At 38.6% G+C, this 19,453-nt stretch overlaps 1 protein-coding gene across 2 annotated transcripts in view; it reads right to left on the reverse strand.

Moving 5' to 3' along the window:
• Positions 1-19,453, reverse strand: part of loxl2b (lysyl oxidase-like 2b) — a 60,470-nt gene that overhangs the window by 37,573 nt on the left and 3,444 nt on the right. Inside the window, exons 2-4 of one of the 2 annotated variants that reach the window (XM_042488476.2) lie at positions 18,527-18,819; positions 12,673-13,032; positions 11,608-11,783 (exon numbers count right to left, since the gene is read on the reverse strand). In XM_042488476.2, the coding sequence (XP_042344410.1) occupies positions 11,608-11,783; positions 12,673-13,021 (525 nt within the window). In that variant the 5' untranslated portion in view covers positions 13,022-13,032; positions 18,527-18,819. Of the gene's footprint in view, positions 1-11,607; positions 11,784-12,672; positions 13,033-15,833; positions 16,905-18,526; positions 18,820-19,453 lie in introns of those variants that run through there. The other variant, XM_088077175.1, reaches the window with a different exon arrangement.

Raw genomic sequence — 19,453 nt, forward strand, 5'->3', positions numbered from 1 at the left:
GTCTCTTTGCCAGCAGAAATCACCTCATATCCACAGAAAAATACCACAACTCTGGGTTCACATGCAGTTTAGTATTCAGTTGCATGCTTTTTTCTGAGAATTCTTACGGGCTGCAGACATTATCAGGTTCATGTATTGTCAACAACTCCCCCTCTACATGTATAATTAATACCCAGTCTTTCTTGAGAACTCATTATTTCACCAGCTGCAACGCAAGTTGAAGATTGTATGTTTGCAGAGATAGTGTTTACAGAATGCGCTGTGTCGCAGTGTGCAGTTCCTCCTTAACAATCTATTAAAAGAGCTTTTGTTAACAAACTGGAAGCAGATGTTTCACAAAGGCGTGACAAACCCCGAACTGGAGTGTAAATTACAAAGACAATGATTGAATGGAAATTAAGTCCTTTTATGTGGCATTAAAGCTGAAGTAACATAAAAACGTGGAAAATAAAGTCACACTTGGGAGTGATTTCAGGGTACAAGGACCTGGCTGCTGGGACTATTTGACTCTCTTCTTATTCCAAAATAAAAGTTCTTTACATTCTTAACTGTTGACAGCAAAGTAAATCATTATTAGAGCTGACAAAGTTTAGAGTATGACAAACCTACTGAATAAACAACATTAATTTAGACTGATTTTAAGAAATGAGACACTCTTGCTGCGTTTTTCTCATTTGCTCCTCTGTACTGTATCTATAGATATGGTGGAGTGGATTAGTTAAGCCATATGTGGAAGGCTTCCTGTTGATCCAGACGGAGCCAGAACACAAAATCTTGTGCACACAGTTGGAAATGAGGTATAAAACCAGGGTTCCATTAGCCCTACGCCAGCATAAACAAAAAGCACTTGTTTGAAATGTACTACTGTGGCTGTATTTGACCTCTCAAAAGTAATGGCTGACAACTGCAAACACACATACCATGGATCACATTATATAGTGCTGAGAAATATCAGTTTGGTAAATAGCCTGCATCACTTTTTTTAGACATATCCAGTAAGGTGTACTTTCCAAAAACTCAACACAGCTACAAACATGGTAGTGGCTACATGAGGCTGAACTTGGCCACAACAGTACTTTGGGCTAAATGCTAACATCAGCAAGCTAACAGGTGTGCACCAAGGGGTTATATCCAGGCCAATGACCTAAACCTGCACTACCTGCAGTAGGCCAGCAGGGGGCAACCCCACCTCTCACTTGGGGGGCGGTGTGCTAAAAGGCGCTAACTGACCGCGGTTCTCAGTCAGATCCCTTCCTTGCTCATTTACAGTTCCATCGCTGGTTCCATATCATTAACTCTGGCTCCAAAAAAAAAAACAAGATAGCTACAGCTAAAATGCCAAACTTGAGGCTTCAAAACAACAGTAGAAAAAGTGGCTACATGCACTTTTTTTATAGTCTATTGCTCAAAAAGACCATACCAACATTTTCAGGTAGGTTTACCATGTTCACCAACTTAGTTTTAACTTGTTAGCGTGCTAACATTTGCCTATTAGTGGTTTTGCAGGCTAAAGTTATTGACCAAAGTACCAGACAAATTGAAAATTTGAACCTAATAGGGATCACATAACTTATTACAATTCTTCCTGAGGGGGCGTGAATGTCTGTTCCAAATGTTATGGCAATCTATCAAGGAATTGGCAAAGCATTACTGTCAAAATTACAAATGTCAGTGTGCTGTAAGTGAAAGTCATTAAGATTCATCTGCTGGGTAACATGAATTACTGTACAAAAAAAACAATGCAATTCATTCAAAAGTTGTTAAAATATTTCAGTTTGGACCAAAGTGGTGGATCAACTGACCAAAAAATATCACCCAAGCTCCACTTACTAGATTTTTGCCAGAGCTTATAACAATATCACATGACAGTTGATTAAGTTTGCTCTATTCTCCAGTTTGTCCTGTCTTCATGATGACCATGTGATATGTTTGAAAGCTTCACAAAAAGGCTTGTGAGGGGACCTTAAGTTTTGACAAAATCCTATTTCGATGGTCAGGAATCAACTTTGATGCGTAATCTTTAAGTCAACATGGGCTAGACATTTGCAGTTACTGCGCTCACATGTAAACAGATCAATCTCCAAGACAACTCCATTCAATGATGAATATCATGTAGCACAGTTGAAAGCTCCATAAAGTACTAGTAAGTGAACCTTGAGTTGGGAAACAAGAATAAACTTTGATGCTTTGTGTAAACTGTACACATTGGTCGTATAACAAATGTATTTTTCTGTCAGCACATGGGACACATGTTCCACATTGTGACAGAGAAAAGGAGAACAGCTGTGGGGAAGAGCCAAAGAACGAACTAGCAAACAATGACAATATCGCATTCTTCTTCAACGACACAACCAATCAAACGTGACAAATGTGCTCTGCACATGACTTGAAAAACACCAAAAGTCTCAATAAAAAGGGTAATAAAAGGCTTACTTCCTGATACATGTTTGTCACTATTAAGTAACAGATTGGACATTTCTTACTTTAACCAATTTCTTTTAAAAACACAGAAAGAAGGCAGTGAGCAACTTAACAAAACACTGCCCAAAAACAAAAAATTAGTAAAGAACTACCTTAAATTAAGCAAAAGAGGAAAAGTGAAAAACAAAAACAAAAAAGAAAAAGAAAATCAGCCCCAAAAAAGTTCAACATAATTTTACACACATAATTATATGATTATAAAACCATTTTCCGGTCATTTTTTCATAGTCATTTGATATTTTTTTTAAAATAATTGTCACCCTCTTTTTTAAACTAATTTTCAGTTACATTCCTTGCCAAGTTGGTCATGATATTTTCCCTATGTTTTTGAAGAAATCAAACCAGTTTACTCAAGTTTCAAAGGGTTCAATAGCTTGCATCTAAAAGCAGTACAAGAAAACTGATGTCCAACCAAGTTTTCAAAGAGTTAACACACGAACACACACACACACACACACACACACACACACACACACACACACACACACATACACTAAAAAAACATATTGTCTGTTAGAGCAAGCTCTACCCCGAGTGAGATCCTCCACTCACACTGATGTCAGAGGGAGCACTTAATTTTAGAGTCTCGAGGGACTAAACATCCGCCTGCGTTGCACTGTGGGAATGTAATGCCTCTGGGAGAAAGCTTTAACAAAGCTGCAGAAACATCTAACAGCTATGTGGAAAATAATTAAATAGTTAAAACCATTTTAAGACTTTGACACAAAGGGCAGTCATGTATCTCTCCGCGCTCAGTGTGAACATGCTGAGGAGCTGACAAGGCAATTTATTGTGCTGTACCGTGACATGGTTTACAGCGAGGAGAGAGTGGGAAATTTGACCTTAAGCCCTCAGAGGGAAAAAATGACTAAAGAGAAGAAAATGAGAGTTGTAAACTCTGCTTGGGGTGACTTCATGGCTGCTTGTAATCTACTTAAGAGGGGGATTGCAGCAGAGAAAGAGGAAGGAGGGAGACTGGGAGGAAAACTGCAGTAAAAGATGAATGAAGGTAACGAAAATGAAAAAAAGAAGAGAGCTTTGGTTCTATTAATCACTATAGCAAGATTTCATCTCTACCTGTTCTGGTATGACACCCAAAGATTATTTGTCAGTACAAAAGATTATCAGAGGTAAAGTGAGCAAGGCATCGTGGGATGTCTTGGCATTTGTTATCACAAAGATCTTTTCTCCTACTATCTACATTTTTCACCATGAGCTAAGATTACATGTTGTGCTAGCTTTCACTGAAGGTTTTTCATTAATTCAAGATGACGAGGGGTGTTTTGTTTAAGAAGTGTAGGGGTGGAGGTTCCATTCATGTATATACTTTTTTTTTTTTTTTTAACAGCTTGTCATATACTTTCCAGAACAGATTACTCTGTGATATTCAGGAGATGAGGAGCATGATGTTTCTCATATATGAATAAAAATAGTCTATTGATATATGGTACAAGCCAACACTACCAACATATTGTCTTATAAAGGATAGTTACAGTGTGGAACCCTATGTGAAGTATGACTTAAACAAAGGACAAAGATCCCTGTGTGCACAGTTACGTTCAGGAAGGTTACCTTCAGCTCTGCAGACTGGCAGATTTAATGACACTCCAGAAGAGGACAGACTGTTTGTTTTGTGACCTATGTTATACTGAGAATGAGGTTCCTTTTTTGTTTTGTTGTCCTGTTTTTGAAGACTTGAGAAATATATTTTTTACTAAAATGTCATCAATTGATGCCAATTTCTTTTGGTTGGATGAATATGAAAAACCTGAATTGTGCCTCAGGAAGGGAACCTTTTTATAGCAAATCACCCTGGTTTCCGTCCTAAAAAAAAGCCTCTGGGATTTTTCCATTGGATTTTGGATCATTGCAGAAAATAAACAAACGTCTATGATACTTACATGTTTTGTTTAGCAAGATAATCTGAGTGAGGTATTTACAGACAAATTTTATGTTGTAGAACCAAACATAAAAGTCTCTTCAGATTGTGTCAAACACAGGCCTTATTTTCAGACAGTTAACCAAAAACACCTTCAAAAAACCACTGACTTTGAGACAAGGGAACTGGAAGTGCTAAAATGCTAAGAGATTTCTGGGTTTTAGGACTCATTGCTGGGGTTCTCTATAGTAGGGAGGTCCAATAACATTGTTCTGTATAATTATTGGCCACGTGCTTCTGTTTGGGAGAGTGCATAGTGTATTTTCTGAGATTTTAAGAGCAATGGGTGTGTGTTTTGGGGAAAATGGGCTGTCATACAAATGGACTTCTGGTCCACTTGCTCTATTAACACCTATTGTTGGAAGTTCTATGGCCATAGATGTGTGGGTGCAGAAGATAATCAGAAGGGGTGGTTGCCAGGATGTGGAGGGTGTAACAAAAGGTACAATTTCTCCAAAACCTTTGGGGGAAAAAATCTGATCTGTGATACATAAGAGCAAAAGAAAAAAAATCACATTTTGTCCACATTTGCTTGTAATGTGAACATAACCATTATAACCCATTTTCAAAAGCTTTTAATGACTTATAATTGAGGACGTTTGGCTATAACAATTACAATCTTCAGCCCTAATTACATCTCTCCAGCTTTTCTTCACTGCTGACAGACATTTCTATAATGCTCCATTGTGCTGCCAGTCTCCACATCAGTTGACATTTCTCCATAGAGTCAAATAACTAAGAATATTCCTCTTTCACAAGCTGCTCCTCAGATGTTTCTAACTGCTGTTTTTGTCCCCTCTATGACTGTTGACTTGAATAAATCAGGCTGAGAAATCTGACTGCAACACTGTTCATATAATTTGGATAAATGAGGTGGCCTGTGGGCCCAGCGTGGAAGCGGGCACTGCCAAACATCACATTTCATAAGGCCTGGAATTTCTTCATGTTGAAATTGGTTGAAAATGGAATGTAATGCATGCACATGATCGCAGGTCAGACCTCAGTAATTCTCTGTAGCCGTCTCTGTATAAACTAAAATGTTGAGGCGAGGCAGCAGACTTCCCTAAAGCATGACAGGAATACATAAATAAACTCAGCACTGAACACTGGGTGTCACCTGTGTTGTTTAGTGTGCAGCTGACTGAGACACAAGGTTGAATATACACTGGAAGCCGATGAACTCCGCTGACCACAAAAGAACAAATTCGTGGAATGAGATGTTTGTTTTCTACAAGTTTACAAGCCCATTTATATAGAAAACTGGCAACTCTCAAAATGCAACACTCATTTCAACAATGTGAGAGGACAAAGCAGTCACAGAGAGGAATCTGGGCACAGATGTCAAAGGTCAACAACACGTGCATGCAAGGGTTCACGTTTTCCTCTTAGCTCACTATCTGGGTATTTCCTCTGTGGTGGACTGGCTAGCCGTTGCATTGAGGTTTCCATCACCTGAGAAGGCAGCCGTGCCTCTGCATGCAGTCTCCTCAGCACTCTCAAAGTACTAATCATCCCATACCACAAAACCCCCCGTAGCATGTCGTCATGGCTGCCATTGCACACCCGAGTTCTGGGTGAATCACCACATTTCCACTTCCAGATGATAAGAACAGGCCTGGCTGTGTTTTACAATACAAGCTCAGAGCCCACGTGACCTCTTTCATTCAACGGAAAAGCTGAATCTGATTTTTTTTTTTTCAGCTATCATCCCCGCTTGACTCCAGACGTCTAGACCTCTCCAACCGTGCTTGCTGGAGAATCATAATCTTTCCCATTTGTCTGTACACCATGTGTAAACCTCTGTACAGGAAGTCAGCTAGATGTTTCTGCTACCACAATGCAGCTTTAAAAAGTTAGAAAGAAGTAAGCTAACTAGATCGCTGTAGGCTGCTAGCAATGACACACAAGAGTCTTTGAAGCCTCATTCCCACGGCACAAAAAACCTGCTGACCTCTGCTAACATCTGGCTTTTTAATGCAATGGGAATCACGTATGATCAGCATTCACACCTGTGTCAAATGACTCTGCAGTAGATATGGGTTTTTATTGCCTCCGGCTCTGATCAGCATTGATGGGAACATAACAGGCGGTTAAACGCGGTAATTTCAGCTCCTTAACTGGCGAGATGCATAACGCGCCGTCACTAATTACTGTCTGTCTCTTCCCGAGCAGTTTGAAAGGTGAACTTAATAAGTAAGAGATAAAACCACTGAAAAGTTTTCAAAGACCTCTGATTCTGCTGCCGTCTATTGTTTACCTGCTCTCCTGCCTCTCCATGACGTCGCATGGACACACCAAACAAGACAACACACAAGCTAACAGAAAGGCCGACTCGCTCTCCAGCGGTGAGTTCAGTGGCAGTGGGAATACAGCCAATCGCTCATATTTAGTGGGTTTAATCAAGTCTAAAAAGCCCTGTGTGCACACGCTAATTTGGTTGGTGAGTCTGCCTCGCTCTTCAATTACACATTTAAAATTCTAGTTGGTGTTAAGATTTCTACACTGTTAAGCTTCTGTTAAGTTCTTTACAGATTGACTGATTTAACTGATGCACCCAACACACGCATAAAACATGGCTTAACAGTGACATTAAAACAAAAAGTACAACATTTGGCTCCATTTTAACTCACAAAGTTAATTGACAAAACAATATACTTTTACTAGATACTTTTCCCCAGAAAATAAAACATGCTAAAATTAGTAGCATAAGCCAAGGACATTCCCTTTGCATAAATTAGCCTAGCTGCTAACAAATAAATAACACCCAAGATGAATGCGATATTGTGGCAAGTTGTAAACAACACAGTTGCATATTATCCCTTTTTAAGTTGATATAGTACATATGTAAGCAAACAGTTGACTGCAAAATGCTCCACTACGCTGTATGCAGGAGGTTTGTGGACTGGACAGCTCAACAAAGCTGAGAGGAGCTGCAGATTCAGGTGATCATTGTCAAGGACCCCTAAATTGATACACATTAGGTCATGGACCCCATTTGATAAGATTCTGCTACAGGAATCTCCATCTGAAAAGATTTTTGTTGTTATAAATGATTAAGACCAGAATTTTATAGTGGTCAACTACAGTTGAACCGTGACGGAAGCGAAACCTAAGATCAGAAAAATCACTTTTGGGCTCACTTCTGTCATCATTTAAATAGTGAAAATAAACTATTCCCCTGTTTTCCTGGGGACTCCCTGGAACTCTCTCAGGGATCTCTGGGGGTTTCCGGTCTCCTTGTTGAGAAACACTGCTGTAGGTTCATCAGTACCTGATCTCTTCCACTGTCTTCTCATTGTTATTTGATCCATTGTTATTATGGAAATATCGTTATAACCTGTTAAACAAACTCTTAAATCAGAGGGAGTGTATTTGACAGCTTAGGGACTCGATGAATCATTCTTCAATTTAAGCCAACCATTACAACGCCTAAATCCTGACAGTTGCTTTTGGAAAAGAGAAGAAAAGCTCTGCTGAGTTGTCCACATGTTCTGAGGGGCATTATGGAAAATGCTATATTAGTTTCTAAACTCTCCAAAGAGGCAGAGGAGTGGGTCAGACAGAGAGGCAGAGTGTTAGCTTTGGTTTGCTCATAACATTGGAATGTGGATTCATGAGGCCTGCACAGTGAGCAGAAAGATAACATTCTGCTTTTGGTGGCAATTAGGCTAAAGCTTACTGGCCGGCCCAGCAAGCGATGCTCAGCGGAGCAGGGGCCGGACAGACAGCTCTGACAGTTATGAGTGCAACACCTAACAATTACCAGTTTAACTTCACTTTCGCTGACACGCTTTCACTGCAGGCTATTGAGACAGGACAGTTATTAACACAGAGGCAGTACGGGTTATTGACTTCAAGTGTACAGAGCTGCTTCCAGCCAAATGCAGAGAAGATTTATTATTCAAAGGGACATTAGCAGTACTGCTAACCCTGTGAAAAGGATTAGATTGTGTTTTCTGGGACTCTGGAAGAGCTTTGTCAAGTCTGAAAGAAAAACTCTAGAGATGTCAGAATTAGAGAGATGTGGGCTTTATCCATGCAAGAGAGGTTTGAAAAGAAGCCACTAGTTAGCTGTATCATGGGAAATGTAGGATGCAGTTCACAACTAGATCTATACCGGGGACTTGAAATCAGGATATCTCAGTCAAAGCTACTTTTTTAAAATAATTTTGCCCATTCTTTTTTAATCTGTCTGTTACAGACACAATTCTCACAAACATTACGAATGAGAAAATGAGAGAGGAGAAAGCATTAGATGCATAAATCAGTGATCAGAATCAGATGATTTTCAGCTTGATCTTCCATGACTGATGACTGGCAGTCTCAGTTATCAGTTATCACTGTCGGTTATAGCCGATCCTCTGCCGTTCAAATATACATGAACACCCCACATGATGGTTCATGTCACACGCCAAGTGGGGTGTAACACCCGCAGATGTAATTACAGCCCACAAATGTGATAAATCACAAATGTAATACAAATATTCAGTTTTAATGTAATAATCCCACAAACGTAATAAATTTCCCTCAAACGTAATAGCAGTTGCCTACTACTTTTAGGATTTTTGAAGCCTAAATCAAATAGCCAGAGGTAAAAAGTTAATGTTAGGCTGGTCGCATTACTTAACATCCCTTTCACAATAAGGCTGTAAAGCAAATGTTCGGTGTATTAACTTTCTGTCATCTCATTTTGACACTTTTTTTAATGCATAAAATCGGCAAAATTCACTGTTAAACACAGACCTTTTTTTTCAGGTATCTAACCAAAAACCTACTGATTGAGAGACGAGGGAAAAGGAAGTGCTAAACTGCTGACTCATTTCTGGGTTTTAGGTCTCATTCCTGCAGCACTCTATAGTTTTAGCTAAGTTGTAAAGATAAACAGAAGACTAATGGCGTATGCTAACCATTTCATATAGCTGAGTGATTGGAAAACACTAGAACAGGTAGCACCATATTCCAGGAAGTGTAGTTAAATAAAAACACAGATTTTGGTGGTCTATATGGTTTGTAAGTTAGCTTTCTAACCAAATGCAAGATAATCACTAAGATTAAAAAGACAATGAAATGGTAACATTACTAGATTGAAAGGAGCAGTCCATCTAACATGATGTGATCTCAGCCCCACAATTCTGAGAAATGATTTGGGAAGACAAATCAGTTGTTTTTGAGCTAGGTTTTCTAATACTTATGAACATCTATTTTCACTGAGATTTTTGTGGATGCCTAAAGAGACATTCATCTTTCATAACATGGAGTTTTACTATTTCAGCTTTTCAGTGACTTTAAGAAAAGTTACAATTAGGGCCGCACCTAACGATTATTTTTTTAGTGATTAATCTATCGATTATTTTTTCAATTAAGGGATTTATCTATCTTTTTTTTTCATTGATCTAGCTATTATTTATTTATTACCAGATTAATATAACAACACATTTACTGAAAATAACATCTTAAAACTTGTCATTTACATTTTAATATTTTATTCAATCATCTTCAATCATTGCAGAGTATACACTGCAGGGCATTGTTCCCCAACAAAAAATAGCCCAGTCTTACCTGGTAATCTGTGTTTTACAGTCTGATATAAAGTCTCTCCAAAATAAAATTAATGCAAGAGCTTGCTCCACTCAAGTAAAAGGAATGTAGTGCATCTACATTTAGCAATCCAACAGCAAAATAAATAAAACAATGTAAAATTCACATACTTTCATTCACATTCACTTAACAAAACAGTTACTCTTTGTTACAGCAGACCAACCAAACATCTTACAGTAAAATTAGCTTGTTTTTGCAGCGTGGCTTCTGCATTGCTGCCTGCTGATATGAGTGCTGTATTTTCATATTTATAAGCAAAACATTCCACTTATTTATCAAACTGTGCAAACTCCTGCACAGCTGACTACCCCGTCCTGTAAATGTTTCAGAATAAAATGCATTGTATCAGCAACTGATGGGATTCTGTCCACAGAGACACTGTCAGAGGGTTTTTGTTTTGAAAGGGAAGCATGGAAGTTGTAGTAAAATAGACATCTTTGCACTCTCCTCAACTCGGTGACAGAGAAAAAGTGGCATAGAGTCAATATAATAATTAAAATATAATTTCACTGTCTATTTCTGCTGACAAACGTGCATCATGCATAAAAAAACGGCAAGCTTCTGTTTCTCTAAACGTGCTGCAGCTGACACGCAGCTCAGACACGCCTGACAGGCGCTGCTCAGGGGAGCAGTGTGCACGCTCTTATTTGATATCATGGGCGCCGAAATAACAAACCACGCGCTCAGCGCTGCTCACACTCTCATGACCTGAAGCCACACGGTTTGTGAAACGGACCTTACATCCTCCTTGCGACAGGTCGACACACGTTAAGTAAATCGGCGTATTTACGTTATCGATTACAAGCTCACAACAGAGCATGACTGTGACAACCGATCACACCTGTTAAAAAAATGTGTCATGTGTCAACGGGGTCAACCACACCTCCTCACTAAGTTCAAAGTTTCTGTCCCTCCCTTGTTCAGAGTTGCTCTGAGAATTTCCCTAAATCACTCCTACTGAGAGTGTTCTCAGAATGTTTGTGACTACAGCACCAGACTTTTTAAAAATTGAAATCGGACAAGGAAATTGCAATCGGTGCAGTTTCTTGTCCTCACATTGCTTATTAATGAAGGCTTCAACAGCAAAATAAGTTCTAAAATCCATCACTGATAACAGCTTGTGAGAGAAAACTTTCTTGATGAATAGCAGTGATTCCACTGCTCTCCAGCTGTGCCACTGCTCCCTCCTGCACACCAGGTGCCAAATATAGTCCCAGCATTGTGACTCTTTCCATAACGGCCCTGTCATGTGCCATAACTAAGATTAATGCACAGTTACAGACACCAATGTCTGAACGACAACACCCCATTACTTTAACAGATAGATGAAGGCAGTAATGTTACCTACTCGACATCTGAACAGAGTTTTTAAGATTTAAGGTGTTTATACAACAAAATACTAGAAGCAAAACAGATCATAAAACCCAGCTGTCAGCATGCAAGCTCACAAGGTGTCAGCAAACAAATGTCCTTTGGCCAGACAGTAAAAAAGATGTCAAAGAAAAAAACAGCTCAAGTCAAAAAAAGGTCTACAAAGCCTTTAGCCAAAAACGTGTTTAATAGAGTGTGTGGGATTTCTGCTCGTTTACCTCCACATGGTTGGGCAGGGTGTTGATGAACTTAAATCCTGGGATCCTCTTGTCACTGCACACTACGCCTACATCTTCACTGTGTTTGCAGTCTGAAACACCGATTCCATTGGAAGGACACAGGGCCAAGGTCTTTTCTTTGCCAGTGCAGTGAAGATTGTCGAACCAGATGGGTCCTGAAGAGACAAAAGAGATATTCATCAGTGCCTCTATGAGGAGGAATTTTCCCTTTAGTAGTGGAAACAAAGGAGAAACAGATTTCTTCTGAAGGCTAAAATGACTTCTCTAAAAATTGTGATGCATATATAATGAATATGTATCCAATGAATAATAGTCCAAATAAGTCATACATTTAAAAAGGTCATGCATTGTTGGCCTTACGTTAAAAATTGAAATACTATCCACATTTACTGTGTAATATCTGTTAAAGTGCCCAAAATAAATGTGTTTCCACCCTGACAAGATGAAAACACTGATGCTATGGGTAGACTGATATTGGTTTAAAAGGGCCTATACCGATAGAGATTATTAGTGGTTAATGAGACAGATGAATGATATATGCAACTGATGTGCATTCACAATAAAAATGAAAATCTTGGGGTGTTGGGTGACTCAGTGGATAAAGCAGGCGCCCCATATATGAGGGCAGTGTCCTTGCTGCAGCAGCCGTGGGTTTGATTCCAGCTTGCAGCCCTTTGCTGCATGTCATCCCTTCGCTCTCCCCCTCTCAAGCTAGTAATCTCCTGTCCTATCTAATAAAGGCAAAACTGCCAAAAAAAAATCTTAAAAAAAAAGAAAATCTTTTTGTCAATATTTAGAATTGGGAATATAACAAACTCTAACACAAAACTATGTTAAAATGCCTTTACCAACTGTATAATTAAAACTAAAATGTTCAACAACATATACAGCAAGCTCTCAGCACCTTTTTTTTTGTAGGCGATCGGCGATCATTAAAATAAAACACAGATGAAGATAATCAGCAAAATGCCAAATATCGGCCCTGTTAATCAGCCAGGCCGATAATCTGTCGACCCCTAACTTATGCAGCATTGCTTTACTTACCTTGTCCTTTCCCATATTTCGACGATGGTGACCACGAGATGGCTTCCAGGTAGCCCAGCTCCCTGCACACCACCTGAGCAGCGTGGATATTAAAGTCGTCATCACAGACGGTGCCCCATTCGTTGTTGTAGAAAACTTCCACGCGCCCCTCGTTGTGTTTCCTCTTATCTCCCGCCAGTCGGAGCTGAATCCTGGGTGTGTCTGGTGACAGCTGCGGGGCGGTGTACTGCTCCTGCTCCGGCTCGGGGTAGCCTGGTGGGTAGCCAAGATGTTCGTACTGGGCGAGGGCCAGCTCTAAAAGCACTAACAGAATGACAGTGCAGCAGGGCAAATGCTGGGTGGGCCGCATCTTGTATGGAACTGAAAATAGAGAAAACATTTGTTTAAATTCAGATAGTTCTTTATAATGGTACTTGATGCACTATAAAATCTGACAAGTTGATTTTACTTAAAAAAAAATGTAGGGAACCTATTACTCTGAAAAAAAAGTAAGTAAATATAACTATTAATCTTAATTTAATAATTTTTTATATATAATTGCTAAGTCTACTTAAAATTAAGTTATATGTAATTAATTTTGCATTAATTAAGCATACTGAGCAATATATCTGTATTCTGCCGGTTGCATAATAGTTATTGATATTTGCATTTTCTTAAACATGTTAACAATACAAAATCTGCAGTTCCAACCTCATCATTGGCAAAATCCTCTTTGTGATGATCAAGTTAAAACAGACTAACTTGATTTACTGAAGTTGCTAACACTTAGAAAGAACAAGGCCATTCCACTTGTCACAACAACTTAACAAAATTAAGTAAATATAACTAAATTTTAAGTAAATTTAACACTCACATGTTAAGTAAACATAAATTAAGATTTATAATTATATTTACTTTCTTTTATGAGGCAATCAGTTCAATCAAGATTATTTTAAGTAAGATCAACTTTTCAGATTTTACAGTGTGTTAATAAGAGAGGAATAACATACAAGAACAGGTATAGAAGGGAACGTTAATTTTACAGTCTGAAAATCCCAAATAATACCATCAGGGTAATCTCAATTTGGATTTGGAGACTACAAAGCCTGTGTTACAAATTGGGAACATGCGGTTTGAGAGTGGTCACAGAGATCATTGATAAACCACTGTGACACGTGGGTTTCATCACTGGCCCACCCCTATAGGAGACTAACAGCATTCCCAATCCATTAATTTCTACAGGAAAAGTGAATGAGATTACACATAATGACTGTTCCCTCAGTCCTATAGTCACTGTAAGTAAATGTTGGATCTATGTCAGTCATTTACCAGGCAGGAAGTGTGGAACAAAAAACACAGTCAATTGCTGTATCTCTACTGCATTGATTTTGACCATTCTGTTTTTTAATCTGTCTCTAATGAGTCCCAAAATTAATGAATGTGCAGGTCTTAATTGCTCGCGTATCCCTTTAAAAAGCTCACAATCAGTGATGTTGATCCACTTAGAATATTAAAGGGATAGTTCAGACCTTCTGAATTGGGGTTGTATGAGGCACTTATCCATAGTGAGTGTATTACATACAGTAGATGTCAGTCGAAACACCCAAAGTTTAGAGAAGCAGGCAGGAGTCTGACACGGAAGCTAAGCAATGTATTGCTGTGGATGGGGGCTGGCAACAAAATGTATTTTAGCCACCTAAAAAAAGAAATCACAATCTGTTTAGGTGTACACTTTTTTGAGAATATTTTCACCACCTAACTTTGCTGCAGAAAGCATGCTCCAGTGGAGAGTCAGGTCCCCTTCTATACTCTTGTCAAAGCCACCACACACCATGGACAAAAACAGTCATTTTAAGCTCACTGCTGGTCTGCTGGTCTACTGCAGCTTTAATCTGTTAGTTAGTCTGTGTTATTGTGTGACTTTAATGATTGAAAACTAAACATTTAAAACGCCCAAGCCGTAAAAAACCACAAACTAAATGATAAAGGCAGCTGAAGACCAGCTGCTAGCGTGCACAGCAATGTTAAACTTTTTTTAATGGAGTCTGGCTTTAACAAGAGCGATATAATGGCTTAATTTCTCCATCTGAAATTGCTGGCTGACGCACAGTAAAGAAGTAATATTATTCTTAACAGAGTGTACACTTCAACTGATAGATTTTTAAGGTGGAGCTTTTTTAGGTCGCTAAAATAAATTTTGTTTTTGACCCCCCCCCAGCAGTATCCCTTTAAAGCTGTACTAATCACTATTTCCATAAAAACAACAAATCAAATAACTATGTGTAATATTAAAGTAGGCACTCATAGTGACAAACTCCCAGAGAATTATTACCAGACTCTGCAGTTCCACTTAATGTTTTAGCGTCTTTCAGCTCATTGTTTTGGTTTAAGAGCCCACTAATTTAGTGTTTTGGTTCCCTCTTTCTGCCCTCTTCAACATCATTTCCAGCAGCATCAGACAGCTGCTTTTAAGCCCACTGTATGCTTCCCGAACCAAACAGGACAAAGTTAGCAACTAGTTGATGAACAGAAGCTCCACAGCCTGAAATTTGCCCTAGTTAGCAGAGATCACGACAAAGCTAAAGAGAGAGAAAATATAGGACAACACTAAATAAATGCTAATGTTGCTTTGTTTTTGTGTAAAAATCCATTTAACTGTTTCCACGTTTATGCAAATAAGTTGATGATATGTCAATACATGTTCACAGACTCTTTCACTGACACCTGGAGGCAACTTTATGGTTGTTTGCAAAAACTGTTTTTAGTTTTGAGACAGAATATTTCTGGTCACATCTTTTTTAAGTCAATTAGAGACATTTATCAAACATGTTTTTTAATACATTTTTAGGAAACTGCACGTTTGAGTTTTCGCAAGGGAGCCAGACAGCCTTGCAGGTCTTTGAAACTGCAAATGGACACATTTTCATAACTTGCTATGGCTTTAATCATTGTTGTGATATATCAGTATATCATTTTAAGTAGCTGATTATTAATTTATGTGAAACAGTTACATATTTATTCGATTATTTGTGTCCGGAGATGATTAAGAGTTCTCTTCAAGTTCAGAATGTCCAGTTCGGAGAACAGCTGGACTCAACTCTGAATCAGACACCTGCACAGTGATGTAACATCAGACTCCCACAGGAAAACAGATATATGGCTACACCAATTCCTCTACCTACCGTTAAAGACAAAGAATAGATCCCAAAGTCACAATGTGATGTAACCAATCTTGGGCAAAACACGATTCAAAAAATATGCACACAACGGACATCCTCCACAGACTCATCAACAGCTGTTTTTCACCAACGCATTAAATGTTAAAAGTTCCAAATTTCAAGTTTTTTTGTAAAAACATCTGGCAGAAGTCAGACGATCCTTCAACTGCGGGGTTTCTACTTTCCTCATTGTAACGTGGCAGTGCTTACACAAGCTAGAAACAGCACACACATTACAGAATGAGCAGATGGAATGAAGCCCGCAGCCTCGGGGTCTGCTTACAATGTGTCAGTCCAAACAGCCGTGTTGTCATTGAAAACACATTGACAGCATGGCCATAAATCTTAGGTTCAATTAAGGTAATGCTTATAGAACTGGCTTTGTTTCCAGACCTTCTTGTTTCCGAATATATCTCCTTTAACCTTCTGAAACCTTAACAAATTTGCCTTCATTTCTTCAAAAAAATAAGGCAAGAAGACAATGAGCAGCTACCTGAATTTTTTTTAAAAAAGTAAAGAAAATAAATGGAAAAAATACCTTAAGTGTTAAACATAATAATTTCAAAAAGTACATCTTTTTAGATACACAATTATAAGAATTATGAATATAGTTTTCTTGACATGTTTTCACTGTTTTTTGATCAAATCTAATAATTACCTCAGAGATCACTTTCAAGACAGTTTTTTGTCACCTTTTACTATTTTTTATATTGTTTTTTAAGTTTTTTTTTCAAGTTGCTCATTGCCTGTTTACAGTGAAGATATTAAACCAATATTCTCAGGTGCCCAGAGGTTTAACTGCTCGTGAAAGGCATCAACAAAACTGATGTCAATTCAGATTCCAAAGGGTTAAAGCTCCGAAAACAAATGATCTCTTTCAGGATTTCTCCAAAACAAGAGTTCTGAGATAAAAAGAGGAAGCTGCAGCCACTGAACAACATGCAATCAAACAGAGGAACACATCCAGGATCTGCTGGCTCGTCTTTGCATTGAGCACAAAACAATATGTCAAGAACCTCACTGAACCAGAACCTTCGAAATCTGAAACCTCTGCTCCCTTTTGTTTGAGAAACACTGACAAAAGACAAGAAATCATGCTGATTTTGGGTATTTTCAGCTGAATACTTAAGAGATAAACCCCTCTTAAAATCTTCTTCAAGTTAGTGCCATCATAGAAGCTCATCAGAAGTGATTTTATGTCTCATATAAACTGCTTTTACCTTCATGCAAGTCAAACACGTGTCCTACCTGCAGCTGGAGGGGTCTACGCTCCGGCTAAAAAGGTCAAAATGTCAGTTTATAAGAATGTCAACTGGCCTTTTGGTGCCCTTTTGTGAAGAACTCTGAGGAGAAATTCTCTGCAAGCACATGAAGAGAGAACAGCAGAGACTGAAATGCACCAAAAACGTTTGGACTGTGACAATTGCACAATTACCACTATGACAGACCTACCAGAGAAACAAAGGGCCCGATTCATAGGAGTAGATTATTGTCTAATGGGTAGTTGTACATTCACTAAAAAATACTGTTTGTGATTGTGTAACATGGGCTGCAACTAGTGCTAATTTCAAATTGATCCACCTTATTTTTCAGATTGAAATATCCACTGTTCAGTTGTGATGGGAAATCACCATGTTACGATATTATAACAACACTTTTGCCACGATGCATTAGTATGATTTTACACATATTGTTATGCTGAGAAAATAGATCACTTATATTGTGGTTTAATTTGTAATTTATCTCATTTTTTTCTTTTGTAAATTGCTTTGCCAAAGCAAAAAAATGGTCAACAACTGTTTTAACTAATTAGATAAGGTTTTAAAGATAATGTTTCTCCCTTTAATCATTTTCTTGCAGCAAAATATCTCTAGTGGACTCAAATAGCAATCGATTTTATAATTCTAGAAGGTTACCAAATCTTGCATTTATAACTGCAATATTAAAAATAAAAGAATGATAACTGCCATTCATGTATCCATACAATACTGCTGCACAAAATACTGGGATACTATGGTGATTCAATTTAATCCCCTACTACTGTTAAGTCAATAACAAGCCTGGAAAAAGCTTATCAAAGGTTCCTAACGTGCTAAGGTGACATCTTGAAATTCTAACTTACCAACAACCAAAAACCCAAGATGTGTCCAACTTAGCCTACACTATAGAACTGAGAAAAGCAGCAAACCCTCACCTTCAAGACACCGAACCAGTAAAAAGTTGGTATGTTTGCTTATTTATGACTTAAACAAATAGCAATTGTCAAAACTGTTTTGAAATCTACATTTTTTGTAATTCGTGGAACATATCTTACCAAGTTGCTCATTGGCTTTTTTACCTTTCTGAAAGAATTTGTGTCAGTTTGCTTGTTTCAAAGCTTTAAATAATTGTGAAAAGTGTCTGTAAGCAGCACAACAAAAGTGATGTTCCTTCAGGTTTCAAAGGGTTAAAAAGTCCCTCATCCCATGTCAGATTTTAGAGACAGAGCAAAACTTTAAAAGTCAAGCACAATGCAAAGCCTACAGAAACATTACAGGACTTCAAACGCACCTAAACTGACCATGACACAGACACAGTAAGTCTCAATAACAAAGGCTTCAGCTTTGGTTGTTCTTCTGTTAACTTTTGCTTGTTTTCAGGCTCTAAGCTGAACTTACTTTTCTTGTTCCTCCTTTGGCCGCGCTCTCCTGCAGGCTGCACAAACTGTACGTCCAGAGCAAAGCCCAAAGTCAGCTGCAGCTTCTCCTCCTTCTCTCCAAACTTTCACTCCTTCTCCTTCTTCTCCTCCTGCCAATCCCAGCATTAGTCCGGAGCTCCGGCGGCCCCGCCCACTCACTGACGCCCACCTTTTCGATGACCTCACCGGAAATGGCCCGGGACGTGGAAACAACCATCCGACCTGACCACGGCGCTGATAGGACAGTGCTGCCTTTAAAGACTGCCGGAAAAACTGTGAGAAAAAAATAGGCAAACTGGGTAAATGGAGGGGCCATCTTTTACTGGTCTTAACAGAAAACAACATAATAAGCAATATTTAAACTGACTTAAGTTTCATCAATCTACAATGCTGAGTATGCATGCAAAGCAAAGCATGCATTTTCGTTCTAAATTTAGCCTTGCTCCCTAAAAACTCATTAGCAAAAGAACACTGAATATGCTTTGTTGGATTTTCCAGTGCTTTTTGGCTTGAAGATGATAATTAAACTAATTGGTGTGTGTTCTTATTTTGGCGTGTGCCTTAGAAATAAAAGGCACCAAGCTATGCTGCACTTCAAAATGAAGAGGGACAAATGTCCACCAGGCATGTAGTTAACTGACATTTTAATATATTAACTTCACTAATACACTTCATAAGAAATGCACTTTTACTGCTCTATACTGCAAATATGTCACATCTCTGCAGATAATGCCAAAAAGTTCCTACATGCAAGAATTCAACTTTGACCTGTCATGGGTAGGAGGACTGCCAATCTCCTTTTCATTTGACACTATTTACTAGCAAATTTGTGCGTTACATATGATTGAACACTAATGACAGAATAGTGCAGCATAAGCATCCTCTAAGTGTTCACCAGACTGGATTC

This window comes from Plectropomus leopardus, chromosome 4, assembly GCF_026936395.1.
Source record: "Plectropomus leopardus strain MGB_pleo_1.0 chromosome 4, ASM2693639v1, whole genome shotgun sequence".
Taxonomy (NCBI): Eukaryota; Metazoa; Chordata; class Actinopteri; order Perciformes; family Serranidae; genus Plectropomus; species Plectropomus leopardus.